This window comes from Arctopsyche grandis, chromosome 9 (assembly GCF_051622035.1).
Source record: "Arctopsyche grandis isolate Sample6627 chromosome 9, ASM5162203v2, whole genome shotgun sequence".
Classification (NCBI taxonomy): domain Eukaryota; kingdom Metazoa; phylum Arthropoda; class Insecta; order Trichoptera; family Hydropsychidae; genus Arctopsyche; species Arctopsyche grandis.
Genome location: NC_135363.1, coordinates 12,570,230 through 12,584,895, shown reverse-complemented (window position 1 = coordinate 12,584,895; position 14,666 = coordinate 12,570,230). Strand labels below are relative to the sequence as shown.

General features: G+C 38.0%; 1 protein-coding gene across 1 annotated transcript; it reads left to right on the top strand.

The window, feature by feature from the left end:
* Positions 1-1,292: 1,292 nt before the first annotated feature.
* On the top strand, positions 1,293-4,522 carry LOC143917279 (zinc finger MYM-type protein 1-like). Its single transcript, XM_077438762.1, has 3 exons — positions 1,293-1,473; positions 1,544-3,464; positions 4,496-4,522. Exons 2-3 carry the CDS (start codon positions 1,587-1,589, stop codon positions 4,520-4,522), a joined length of 1,905 nt encoding a protein of 634 aa, XP_077294888.1. The 5' UTR covers positions 1,293-1,473; positions 1,544-1,586.
* Positions 4,523-14,666: the final 10,144 nt, after the last annotated feature.

The window sequence follows — 14,666 nt, the reverse complement described above, 5'->3', positions numbered from 1 at the left end:
AAGTAGCTTGACGAATAACTGGTATTTGTGCTAAAGGTGACTAAGCAATATTGTTATTGTCATTACAGGTATTTTTTACCTGCAAAATATTACAATAACGCTAGTTGCGTTGAATTGAACAAACACCTTTATCTTCATCTTCAGGTGCTATCATTGTTCACTTTGAAGGTTAACTTACCTGAACTTCCGTACGACATGACTTTTTCTAATTATTCCAAAAATATACACTTAAATTAGGTTATAACTGAACTATATACCATCTATAATACAAAAAGGATGAAATTTCAATTAGTCTTATTTAGGCAAAACTATCTATTACAGATTTCATTATCAAAGTGCACATAACATACAAATGTATCTATTGTAAAAGCCGTCAAAAAGTCTATTCATTAATATTCATAAGCTACATTAATTTAATCGAAATATAATATGGAATAAAAATATCTAAAATAAGTGCTTACTTAACATTAAGTATGACGCAAATAAGCAATTTTTAGTGGAACGTAACCAATCGCGTTGTAAAGTCTCTCTATTATGTCGTTAGATTCTTGCACGGATTGTTGTCATGTTCTTTGGGGTTTTATGGCGCTTTTTTGCCAACACGTGGATTACAGGTATGCTGCAGCTGACTTACATGTGACTTACAATAGGATCATCGATCATTAGTTGCGTTGTGCAGCCTATTTGTTCCCATTGTTGATTTTTTACATTTTTTCCTAGAACGGTTCCTTTTTCGCGCGAATTATTTGACTCTTGTGAATAGCTGAAAGCGAGCGCTTTTTACCGAACTGAAAGAAAAAATGGGTCAAAAATCCTCGCCTACACAATAGCTAGGCATTGGGTCGACGCGTATCTATTGACTTTAAACACATAAATACATTTTTTATGGTCACCGTAAAAATCTTTAAATTCTTCCTGTATAAAACATTTGGTAAGTAGAGCAGTGGCGTGCGGTCCATGGATGCGGTGGATGCGGCGCATCCCCTATAACTTTAAAAAGCCAAGAGTATTTTTAATAAATATTTGAATTTCGCTTCGATGTATTCTTAGTGATGTACGTGATTATGATGTAGTATATGATATATATTTCACATATCACGTGTTTTTTGTTACATGATGCATTATATAGGATCTTTTGATAATTTTTATTAAGGATTCGCATAGGCCGCATTCGCATAGGCCGGCCACAGGCGAGTGACGCTGGCGAGTAGACGCTGAGTGAAGTGCGCGCGCGTCATGGATTCGGAGTCGCGACCGATCCCATTTGCGCATGCGCACTATGAGGCTGTCTTATTCGCGCGGACGCGTTGACACTTGTTTAACCTCTACGGTGGATTCGGTTTCTCTGTTTGCTTATCTATTGAGTTTCACTTGGAAGCCGCTGTTGATCGATATTTCCGCACGCTACGCCCCAAGTTATTTATCAAAAAGCTAGCCGATTCATTTCTTTAGACGAAGTTAATCATTTATACTGTAAGTTGGCTATTTTTTACTTTTGAATTAAGTTTTCATTTAAATTAGTTTCGTCTAACTTTATTTTTAGTTTACTGTTCCACTACTTACGAGTTTTCATTATTGCCTTTAATATGGATATCGAAAATAACAATGAGAGTGGACTTGTCGTCGAGATCAATAATAATTGCAATTGTTTAATTGAAAATGTGCTGAAAAGAAGATTTGCTTCTCTCCCATTTAATGAAAAGGAGATTATTGTTAAGAGCCCCAAACCCACACCAATATTAAATATTCAGTCTAAAACAAAAACATTTAAAAGGTATTTTAACACAGAAACATACGAAAAAATTTCATGGATTTGTGGATGTGCTCACTTAACGAAATTATTCTGTTGGCCATGTATTTTATTTTCTCAAGAAGTGAATGTCTGGAGTAAATTTGGATTTTCTGACCTAAACAATTTAAGTAAATCGCGCAAGAGACATGAATGTTCTCAAGCTCACATATGTTCTGCTGCTCAATTTAAAAAATTTGGAAAGGGACCTCGTATAGAAAATTTTTTAAGTGCTCAATTTAAAGCAAATATTGAAATGCACAACAAAGAAGTTACTGCAAATAGATACATTTTGTCGAAATTAATAAGCGCGATCTATTTTTTAGCAAAACAAGAACAACCTTTACGAGGACATTTTGAGCACCAGGAATCGGAAAATAGAGGGAATTATATTGAATTGCTGTATCTGTTGAGTGAATCAGACATAAAATTGAAAACTCATTTAGATAACTCTACGGTGTTTACTGGACTATCGAACCATATACAAAATGACTTGGTATCCGCAATATCAAAAGTCTTGCTAGATGAGATTAAAACTGAAATACGTGCATCAAAATTTGTTTCCATAATTGTGGACGAATCTACAGATATCAGTCGCAAAGCTCAGCTATCTACTATTTTTAGATATGTAGATGAAAATAATGAAATTCAGGAGAGATTTGTTGGATTTGTCGATGTTAGTCCCAATAGAACAGCTAATGCTCTTTTTCAGCACATACGTGAGACCTTGGAAGAATTTGGTTGTTTGGACAAATTAATTGCACAAACGTACGATGGAGCGGCTGTAATGTCCGGGGAGCATAATGGAGTGCAACGAAAAATTCGAGATATTTGTCCTAATTCTTTATTTGTCCATTGTTACGCTCACAGATTGAATTTAGTTTTGTCGCAATCTGTTAAACATATATCCGGATGCAAACGTTTTTTCAGCCGTATGTTGTCATTTTCAACTTTTTTTTGTAAGTCTTCAAGAAGAATTTCCCTTCTCGATTGTCAAATAAAAAAACGATTTCCCACTGCTGCCCCTACACGATGGAACTACAATAGCAAAATTTTAAATATGATATTAGAATATCAAACAGAATTAATGGAAATATTTAATCAAATAATTAATGACGAAGACGAATGGGATACTGATGCTGTCATAAATGCTGAAGTCCTTCATCGTTATTTAAAAGAGTTTGAATTCAATTTCAATTTGCATTTATTTTCTGCAATATTTAATTCGGCAGATTTTTTATTTGAAATTTTACAAAAAAAAACCTTTGACATATCGTATTGCGTAAGTGAAATTAAAAAATTTGTAAAATATTTAGATAACAAAAAAGACGATTTTGATTCATTGTGGAACAAAGTAATAACTAAAAATTTTAATAGAAAAAGAAAATATGCTGAATGTGAAGAAGATGTGAAAACAACGTATAAGCTTCACTATTCTGAAATTTTAGAAACTCTTTCAGTAAATACAACCAATCGATTTCGAGATATCGAAAATTCAAAATTTCTCGAATTTTTTAACGTCAAAAAATTTAAAGAATATGAAAATAATTTTCCAGATTTCCTATTTAAATCACTCCACCTAACTTATGGAAAATACTTTGATTTTATGAAATTAAAAAGCGAATTAATTTACATGTACTCAACGCAAGATTTTCATTTGAAATCTATAAATGACGTAAAGGAATTAATTGTGAAAGATGATCTAATAGACGTTTTGGAACAAGTATTTAGTTTAATACAATTAATTTGTACGATACCTTCCACGAGCGCATCGGCTGAACGATCATTTTCGACTATGAAAAGAATTAAAACGTTCACCAGAAGTAGTCAAAGTGAAGAAAGACTCTCTGGTCTTGCTTTAATTGCAATCGAAAAGAAAATAATGTCAAATTTAAAAAACAATAAAAAATTCTATGATGCGGTTATCGATGAATTTTGTAAAAAGGAACGAAGAATAAAATTAAATTTTAAAAAATAAATTGGTCGGTTTTTTTTTTCAAACAAGGGACAGCATCCCTTGTTTGAAAAGTCACCGCCCGCCACTGAAGTAGAGGTATTTCATGAATACCTACATCTTTTTTTGTTCGCCAAAATAGCGAACTAACCATGAATAAAATTCATATTTTGTCTTTGTATACATTGTAAATAATTTTTACGGCGAAGAATCATTGAAAAATCTAAATCTACACACCTATTGTGACAAATGTGCAATAAAATAATCACCTATATTTGACTGTATGTACTGTCGCAAATTTTATATCAAACATTATTTTACTAGTCAACAAAAAATTATGAATATTTTAATAATTTTTTTTTCTAATTGACAAGTAGATATGTACACACTCGTTAATTTCTACATATAAGTCGTTATATTTGAAGTTGGTTTAAGTCCACTTTTCTTTATTTAGAGAAATATCTCGCAAAACATTAAATATATCTAATTTTTTGCGTTCCACAATATTTAAAAATACTGATGGCCTGTAATATGATTATTCTGCTTTTCCGAGATTCTCAACATATCGAATTAAAAGAAGTGATAACAATTTGTGAATTAAGTCAAACAGAAATAGTGTTTTTGGAATTGAAAATTGAATTTCCGCCACTTTCAAATACCTATATAACGGCTAATATTATTATAGTCATCATGAATAATATAGTATGTAGATATTTGAGATTATTTTTTTATTTACGATAATCCAAATTTAGCTGACAGCTTTAGGGATAGTCTGCTAAAAATTAAATAGTACCTAGTATTTTTCTGAAAATTTTAAGCAATAGTTTAATCATCGTTTTGATTTCACAATGAAACGTTTTCAAAGTGTAGATGGTTGTCCTATTGTCTATTTGAAAGATTTGGTCAATTTGGATTTTTCTGAATCATACGTTTCCAAAAGTGATAAAACTTTGTTTTAATATCTACCATGGTGCCATTACAGGTTTCCCCAAGGCAACACCTGTGGCCAAAGTCGTACATATGTACGACTATGGATATGGATACTGTATGGATAGGTAGTAATTTGGTAAGGGACCGTTTCAATAATGAAATCTGATAAATTAGCAAACTTGATTGGAAACAATCGACCTGATGCTCATATATCTAAGGAATTGTCAGCAATACCGCTGGGTCAGGGCTTGAACCGGTGACCCCTTATGTGTTAGCCCTATACGCTAACCGCCCAGCTCTGTTGCTGTTTGGAATTAGACTTTTCGGTCTCTCACTACCTAAGTTTATTGTCATATTTTATCAGTAATCTGAGCCATGTGTCTCAAGCATCAGTAATTCGCACGTACATACATACAATTCGTAAGTTACGTCTTTATTTTAATCATTACATTCCTATGAATTCTTGGTTCTTAGCTAATAACGGCGGAATTTCTTTATTTATTATACATGTCATAAGGGTTGTTTTTCGCTTTTGGCCTTGGCGCTCGACTAGCTCGTTATATTTGTTCAATGAACCTCTACTGACCTCCCGGTTTGGTCCGCAGGGGTACGGGAAAAGTACCGAGAGTGAGGGAAAGGGGGTAAAGAGCAGGAGGTGAATTCGTTCGCCATAAAAAATAAATCATAGTCGTAAAACAAAAAGGGGACAAATGGCAGCAGAGACAAAACCGACGCATAAAAAAGAATTACCGACTACGACAATGTATAAAGCAAAATGGCGGACGACGCGGTGTGGATACGTCAAAAATCACCATAAAAAATGGCGACTGCGCTGAGATCGAACGCGGCCGTTCGCCTTATACGACCTCATAATTTCTTTATAAGCCATTTCGCGTTCTCTTTGGAAATGTTATCCCGGTCGTAAGTTGGAATCGAGCACTAAAAATTCCCACGACATATACGTAATACGTACAAGCGAAACTTTTGGCTACACCCTATCTAAGTATAGCGCTCGCGATACTAAAAATGCGATAAATTGATAATGAAACATTTATTTTTTAATGCCAAGTTTTATTTTATTAAAGAATTTAACGATCACTGTTTAGTGCGACTTCGACGCTTTCTACAAACTGACGTCATACAAAAAAATGGGGGGAGGGGGGTCAAAATGTCTTTCAATTAATACTTATCTAATTTAATATTGCTTCATTACTAAAACTGTAAGGATTTATGTACATATGTACATATGTGTCCCCAGGGCCATATGAATATGGGTATTTAATATTAACAAAGAATGGTAGATATATATACATACATATGTATGTAAAAAGTTGAGAAATTATCGTAATTAAAATGGGTTGAGAGATCTTGATTCACATTGTAAAAACTAGTAATTATTTGAATTTCTCTATTTTTGGTTGTTGGAACTTTTTTTAGTTTCTACGCAGTTGTTTATTTTTTAAATGATTTACCGTCTACTATCAGGATTTTAGATATCTAATAGTTGTTGAAATGGTTTCCTATTTTGTACTGATAAAATACAAGTATGTACATATATGGAAATAAAAATTCTTCTCGTTATTATTTGTTTTCTTGAGAAAATTGAAAATTATTGAAAGAAACACTTCGCTAACATGGCAATGGTAAAAAATATTAGTTGGCATTAAGATAAAGTAAAAAGTGGATATATGTACATAGAAACGGATCAATTATCTATATTAATTGTTAAAACATTTGAATTTTTAATTGAAAAATACTGAATCAGATTAAAATAAATTTTAATATAATATTCAAGTTTATGTATGCCATTAAAATTTACATATGTACATTTTATTATATATTTTTTACAATTAGATGTATTAATTACACTTAAATTTTTCTAAAATTAAAATTTTTATTTTTTACATTAAAGAATTTTTTATATTTTTCATACATATGTATATGAATATATTTATCATCAAATGACTATAACTCAAGGCATAGTCATCCAGAAATCAACAATTTAAGTTAACCGAGGAAGCGGTGCAGCGAATGAAAAGATATATGAAAAATGTTAATGGCACCATCCAGTGAGTATAAAATACGGAGGCCTCAAGGAATGGGAGAATTAGAATATGACGCGGTTCTTGCCTCAGGAATATGAAATAGGTATGATCATTTTTTTCTGACCATGAAGGCTAATCTCCGCCAGAATAAACTGGCATGAGATAAAACCTCGAAATATAGAACATAAGAACTTGATTAGAGCAACACTCCTCCTGTGTTCGAGAGAAGTGAAGCCTACCATAGCCATAGCAAATCTAGAAAGAAATAAATATGGGTAAGTCCCATACTGCTCCTTATAAAGAAGCCGGAGAAAGCGTCTTTGGATAAGCTCAAGCTTAATAGATTGACCTTTGGCCGAATGACTCCAGATCATAGATGCGTACTCCATGATACTTCTCACCAGCCTCAAAACAATAGAATTATAGTAATGCCAGGAATTGCGAAAAACAAACCTTAGCATCCTTGAAACCGAGCAACACACAGAATCAATGTGATTGGAAAACCTTAGATCACTCCCCAAAAGCAACCCCAAGATCAACAGCAGAGATCAAAGCAAGAGAGCAAAAAATATGGTTTTTCTAATAAATTAACAACAAAGAACCATTTTTTATGCGAAAGAATCCATTAAGCGCAGAAGACTAACTGTGATATGGTCCGTCGCGTCGTTCGCTTGCACGGACTCGCCGTCTCAATTCTATTCCCTTCGCGGGACTGACGAATTGTTATATGTATACTACATACATATACATAGGTGTTCCGTCGAAGACAAAACATTTTTTAATTTACTAATCTCTTCAAGCATTGATGTAATTTTTACTAAGAATGATCTGATTTGTACATATCTATTAAAATCATTTTTTGGTTAAAATAGTACATATGTATTTACACATAACTTCTTGGGTACAATTACGGCAAGGGGTTCGGATCACGAGATGATTCACTCAGAACAAATTAAAAATATATTTTTTTATATAGGCATGTTTATTTTTTTGTCCATACCTAGTCCCCTATTTTAAAAGTCACAGCACGCCACTGATAGGTATTTACATACATAAATAAATACAATACAATTTGGCATTATTACAGTTCTATTTAAAGCTACTATTGTATTACTTATGGCATTCATAGTTTTAAATTGCAATGTGCGAATATAATACTGTAATGCAATCATATTATTATATGTATATATATAATATATATTGCGATACGCATACATACTTATATATAGTGAAATTTTGCGAGATTATATCGCTATCATTACGAGGGGTGGGCGTAGTGTGGGCGGGAGGGTGGTTTATATCGCGCCACATAAAAACTCCCTCCCGAACCACCCTCAGGCGGGTTCGGTGTATTTTTTTCTTTCCTTTTTAGTGCTCTTTTTCGGGGTGAACCTGGCCGTGGAGGAGCAGAGGGGGTGAGGCTGGGGGTATCTGTCCTCGGAGGGGGTGGAGGAGGGCTCGGTTTCCATGGCGACCCTTCCCTCGTCGAATGTCCTACGCAATGTCAAACTGGACGCCTACCCCCAACCCGCGAAAAAAACAAGTCCTCCCACCCCCTCCGAGTCTCCCGCTGAGGGGGTGTTTTTTATGCATTGGTGAAAAAAGTATCGACCGCTCTCGTGCTCGTGATACCTATGTACTTACTCGTTTTCATCAGTAGAACCTAAAATACAAACATTGTTGTTGATTTTGTCGTCCCTTCAATTACATTTGATGTTAAAATTGTGCTGGTGATTATAAAAATGACCCATATCACTCATTTTCATATTGAAATATCGCGTTTGAATTTTTGAATTTTAGCCGTACGTGGACAAACTATGTATGTATGTATCAGTGGCGTGCCGTGAAAGTCTCCTAGGTAAATTAACAATATATCTATGTACCTTATAGCGGATAGATACAACTCATACATATGTAGGTATGTTCATATTTTATATCATATATAGGTACCTATCGGTAGGTACATATGTATATATGATATGGATAAAAAGAAAATTGATGATAATATCTAACATTTGTATATTCTGTTGTTTGAGGAAAAACGAATCTTTGTACTGTTGAATATATTTATGTATAAGTAAGAATACGAAATACTCAAATTGAACGTTAAACGATTTATGTGTGCGCTCTTGAGTGGTCCAAAAGTTTGGATTAACTCGTAAAACAAACAAATAAGGATGCGGGTCATAAAAATGTATAAAATAAATCAGTTTCATGAATGCATTCACATTTTTACATCTCAATACGTACTTACAGCTATATGTAAGTAGAATGAAAATAATAAAGTCTAACAGTGCCTATTCGTGTAAAGACTATATATTTACATATGTACATACATATGTAGGTACGTACTATATTCTGAAATTAATTTTCATCTTGAGAAAGCTTTTGATTCTCTTGCGTATATGTACATATTATTATTGTAGATATGTATTGTACCTTCATATATAAAGGTAGTCTTACAGTTGTAGAAGATATTATCTAATCTATAATTTGGAAAGAGACTTTGTATGTATGTAAATATGTAAATATCCTTGGTCGTCGTCGTCTTCGTCGTCCGTAGATCGGTGACGTCATCGAACACGTGATTCGATTTTTTTTTTTCGATCCATGGGCGCCGATTTGTTTTTTTCGTTTCAATGGATTCACCCCCGCGGGGGCGCAAGGCGAGTAGCTTCATGGGGCCCCGCCAGGGGCGCCACAAGGGGCGCAGCCCCGAAGGGGGCCCGGGGGGCGCAGCCCCGTGGGGCCCCGAAGGGGGCCCGGGAGGCCCAGCCTCATGGGGCGCAGCCCCATGGGGCTCAAAAGGGGGCGCCACAAGGGGCACAGCCCCGTGGGGCCCCAGCCTCATGGGGCTCAAAAGGGGGCGCCAACAGGGGCACAGCCCCGTGGGGCCCCGAAGGGGGCCCGGGGGGCCGAGCCTCATGGGGCGCAGCCCCATGGGGCTCAAAAGGGGGCGCCACAAGGGGCGCAGCCCCGTGGGGCCCCGAAGGGGGCCCGGGGGGCCCAGCCTCATGGGGCGCAGCCCCATGAGGCTCAAAAGGGGGCGCCACAAGGGGCGCAGCCCCGTGGGGCCCCGAAGGGGGCCCGGGGGGCCCAGCCTCATGGGGCGCAGCCCCATGGGGCTCAAAAGGGGGCGCCACAAGGGGCGCAGCCCCGTGGGGCCCCGAAGGGGCCCCGGGGGGCCCAGCCTCATGGGGCCCCGAAGGGGGCCCGGGGGGCCCAGCCTCATGGGGCGCAAGCCCTAATAGGCATTAACTAAGGGGGGCGAAGCCCTAGACGGCAATTAATCATGGGGGCGCGGGGGGCAAAGCCCTAAAAGGCATTAACTAAGGGGGGCGAAGCCCTAGACGGCATTTAATCATGGGGGTGCGGAGGGGCGAAGCCCTAAAAGGCATTAACTAAGGGGGGCGAAGCCCTAAACGGCAATTAATCTTTGGGGCGCGGGGGGCGAAGCCCTAAAAGGCATTAACTTAGGGGGGCGAAGCCCTAGACGGCTTTTAATCATGGGGGCGCGGAGGGGCGAAGCCCTAAAAGGCAACTGATCACGGGGGCGAAGCCCTAAACGGCAATTGCTCATGGGGCGTGGAGGGGCGAAGCCCTAGAAGGCAAAGGCTCAGGGGGGCGCCGAGGGCGAAGCCCTAGAAGGCAAAAAAAATTTTGATTTTTTTTTTTTGATTTTTTTAAATTTATTTTTTGATTTTTTTTTTATTTTTTTTTTTATTTTTTTTTAATTTTTTTTTTGATTTTTTTTTTATTTTTTTTTATTTTTTTTTTTAATTTTTTAATTTTTTTTTAATTTTTTTTTTTTTTTAATTAAATTAGCTTAGTCATGTTTAGTCATGTTTTAGTCAGGTGCGGAGGGGCGAAGCCCTAAAAGGCATTAACTAAGGGGGGCGAAGCCCTAAACGGCAATTAATCTTGGGGGCGCGGGGGGCGAAGCCCTAAAAGGCAACTGATCATGGGGGCGAAGCCTTGGACGGCATTTAATCATGGGGGCGCGGAGGGGCGAAGCCCTAAAAGGCAACTGATCACGGGGGCGAAGCCCTAGACGGCATTCAATCATGGGGGCGTGGAGGGGCGAAGCCCTAAAAGGCAACTGATAATGGGGGCGAAGCCCTAGACGGCAATTAACCATGGGGACTTGGAGGGGCGAAGCCCTAAAAGGCAACTGATAATGGGGGCGAAGCCCTAGACGGCAATTAACCATGGGGACGTGGAGGGGCGAAGCCCCAAAAGGCATTAACTAAGGGGGGCGAAGCCCTAAATGGCAATTAATCATGGGGGCGCGGAGGGGCGAAGCCCTAAAAGGCATTAACTAAGGGGGGCGAAGCCCTAAATGGCAATTAATCATGGGGGCAAGGAGGGGCGAAGCCCTAAAAGGAACTGATCATGGGGGCGAAGCCCTAGACGGCATTTAACCATGGGGACGTGGAGGGGCGAAGCCCTAAAAGGCAACTGATAATGGGGGCGAAGCCCTAGACGGCAATTAACCATGGGGACTTGGAGGGGCGAAGCCCTAAAAGGCAACTGATCATGGGGGCGAAGCCCTAGACGGCATTTAACCATGGGGACGTGGAGGGGCGAAGCCCTAAAAGGCAACTGATAATGGGGGCGAAGCCCTAAACGGCAATTAATCTTGGGGGCGCGGGGGGCGAAGCCCTAAAAGGCAACTGATCATGGGGGCGAAGCCTTGGACGGCATTTAATCATGGGGGCGCGGAGGGGCGAAGCCCTAAAAGGCAACTGATCACGGGGGCGAAGCCCTAGACGGCATTTAATCATGGGGGCGTGGAGGGGCGAAGCCCTAAAAGGCAACTGGTCATGGGGGCGAAGCCCTAGACGGCATTTAACCATGGGGACGCGGAGGGGCGAAGCCCTAAAAGGCATTAACTAAGGGGGGCGAAGCCCTAAACGGCAATTAATCTTGGGGGCGCGGGGGGCGAAGCCCTAAAAGGCAACTGATCATGGGGGCGAAGCCTTAGACGGCATTTAATCATGGGGGCGCGGAGGGGCGAAGCCCTAAAAGGCATTAACTAAGGGGGGCGAAGCCCTAAACGGCAATTAATCTTGGGGGCGTGGGGGGCGAAGCCCTAAAAGGCAACTGATCATGGGAGCGAAGCCTTAGACGGCATTTAATCATGGGGGCGCGGAGGGGCGAAGCCCTAAAAGGCATTAACTAAGGGGGGCGAAGCCCTAAACGGCAATTAATCTTGGGGGCGCGGGGGGCGAAGCCCTAAAAGGCATTAACTAAGGGGGGCGAAGCCCTAGACGGCATTTAATCATGGGGGTGCGGAGGGGCGAAGCCCTAAAAGGCATTAACTAAGGGGGGCGAAGCCCTAAACGGCAATTGCTCATGGGGCGTGGAGGGGCGAAGCCCTAGAAGGCAAAGGCTTAGGGGGGCGCCGAGGGCGAAGCCCTAGAAGGCAAAAAAAAATTTTGATTTTTTTTTTTGATTTTTTAAAAATTTTTTTTTTAATTTTTTTTTAATTTTTTTTTTATTTTTTTTTTAATTTTTTTTTTGATTTTTTTTTTATTTTTTTTTTATTTTTTTTTTTTAATTTTTAAATTTTTTTTTAATTTTTTTTTTTTTTTAATTAAATTAGCTTAGTCATGTTTAAGCGGTTTATATTATAAACACTGAGCGAAGCCGGGTAATACAGCTAGTATATAATAAATACATGTATGGATACGAAGAGATTTTCGATGTGAAAATATCAATAAAACGTCAGTGTGGGGCTTTCTCCCAAACGCATTTTTTTGTTCGACCACAATCTCTCCCTGCTAGAGTATGAAAGGGGGAGGCAAAAAGGAATCGATGCCTTATAAATATACTTAAACCTATCCCCTTCTTGCTTCTTGCAAAACGACCAGAAAACGTATAACGAATCGTAAGAGAAGAGATGTATGCAATTTTATTTCATAAATATATTTTAGTAAATTAAGTCGGTTTGTGTTTATTTATTTACTATAGGAAAAATACTTATGTAGATGGAGAGAATTTTAAAAAGTCAAAAGCTAGTCAAATTGATCAGAAAACTTCATATATTAACATTATGGATATAGATAAAGTAAAACAGTGCTATTTAAACTATATAAATATACGAATTGAATTATATAAGTATATGAAGCATGAAATAAATAAAAAAAATGATGGTCAATGGCGGTGAAATTATATTTATTTATATTTTTGGAGTATTTTGTTTCAGAGCTTTACACTGGAATGAGTGTACGCGTCCGCACATTTATTTTATTATCGAGAAATCATACATAGAGGTACACTCCATCCAAGGTTTTACCTAGTACATTTCACGCTGATTCCCAAACACTGAATTTGACTTTGGTATACCCATACGATATATTTTTAATTTAAAAATAACGATATGTACTTAAATTTCTATTGTACACAATTAAGTGTGTGTCTAGTGATTTAAGTTATTTTATTTTGTATTTTTAGGTTTGAAATATCTATGTATGCATCTATGTATAATTAGGTAGGATACTTATATCATTGTTTATTTAAGAAATGAATGAATTTAATTGCTCTAATATACATATGTAAGTAGGTATGTCTGTATTTATTGAGATAGTAGGTATCTATACATTCATCGAGCAAAAAAAATCGATAGCTTTCAAGTCTGTTTGTACCATACTGCTAGATCTGCTAGTATCGATCTTAGTTAGGTACATTTCATCATCATCGTCATTCGCATTGTACCAAGATCTGCTAGTATCGATCTTAGTTGGGTACATTTCATCATCATCATCATTCGCAGCCGTTCGTCATATACCTACTGCTGGATGAAGACCTCTCCAACACACTTCCATTCGTATCTGTTTTGAGCAACTCTCAACCACCTCATCATCATTCGAGCACTACTTCCGTCCATCTATCGTTCGCACTTCTAGTTACGTGACCCGCCCATTGCCATTTCAATTTCTTTACTCTTACCACTAGGTAAATCAACCACCATTGTCATACTTCTAGCCCGCGTATTCCGTTTATCTCTCCTCGTTAGTTACATTTACAAGTTTCAAATGCTGACTTTAACATTCGCTTTTACTTTTTTGTTTCAACAACTGATTTTCCTATTTGGATAAATATACATACCTATGTATATTGGCTTTGAAACTAGTACAAACCTATATATAACTGTATTAACTATAAACCTATATTAACCAGCAACATATATCAGTGGTAAGCATGTAATGCTTTCGATTTTATGGTCACAGGTTCTATTCTAGGCTTTGTTGCTGGCCAGAACTTGGATATGTGACTCCAAGGACGATCGTTTCCTAACAGAGATTGCCAATTATTCTTTATTCATTGGAAACGGTTCCAACAAATTGGCAATCCTGTCCTATTTTTTCGGAAAATTTTAGTTTAAAGCATCTCATAATTTGTTGATATTTAAGAACTCTGAAAAAAATTGTCCATAAATGACTCTATGGTGATTGTAATGTTTGATGATCGATGTTTGTAATTGGCCATTAATAATACTTGTTCACAATGTTGACAATAGATGTCGTAAAAATAAAAATAAATGTACTCCGTACATATCATCAAACTTAAGAATTTGAATCGTGACAAAGTAAATTTTTGATTTTGGCAAAGAAGTTTTAAACTCATGTTTACTATGTATCGATCTACTTAAGTATGTGCATATGTAGCATTTGGTCGTAAAATCACCTTTCTCCACCAACTTGCCAAATTATTGTGAATAAAAAATGAGAACATTTTGAGATGCTCACCGATTTTTACGGCTCCCGCGAAAGAGAAAGGCTGGCCGAGGTGGCAGGAGGACGGCGAGGGAGGGTGGCGAATACTAAGATATGTAGGGGGTGTATAAGGGGAGGTTGAGGCAGTTTCCATGGAGACGGAGACTACACCGGCGCGCTAAGAACGGGCTGAGAGGGGGGCATCGCGAAGAAAAAACGAAAAAATGGCG

Coding starts and splice junctions, on each gene's coding strand:
- LOC143917279 (XM_077438762.1), top strand. CDS start 1,587: ATGGATATCGAAAATAACAATGAGAGTGGACTTGTCGTCGAGATCAAT. Junction 3,465..4,495: donor ATTTGAAATCTATAAATGAC/GTAAAGGAATTA, acceptor ATCCAAATTTAG/CTGACAGCTTTAGGGATAGT.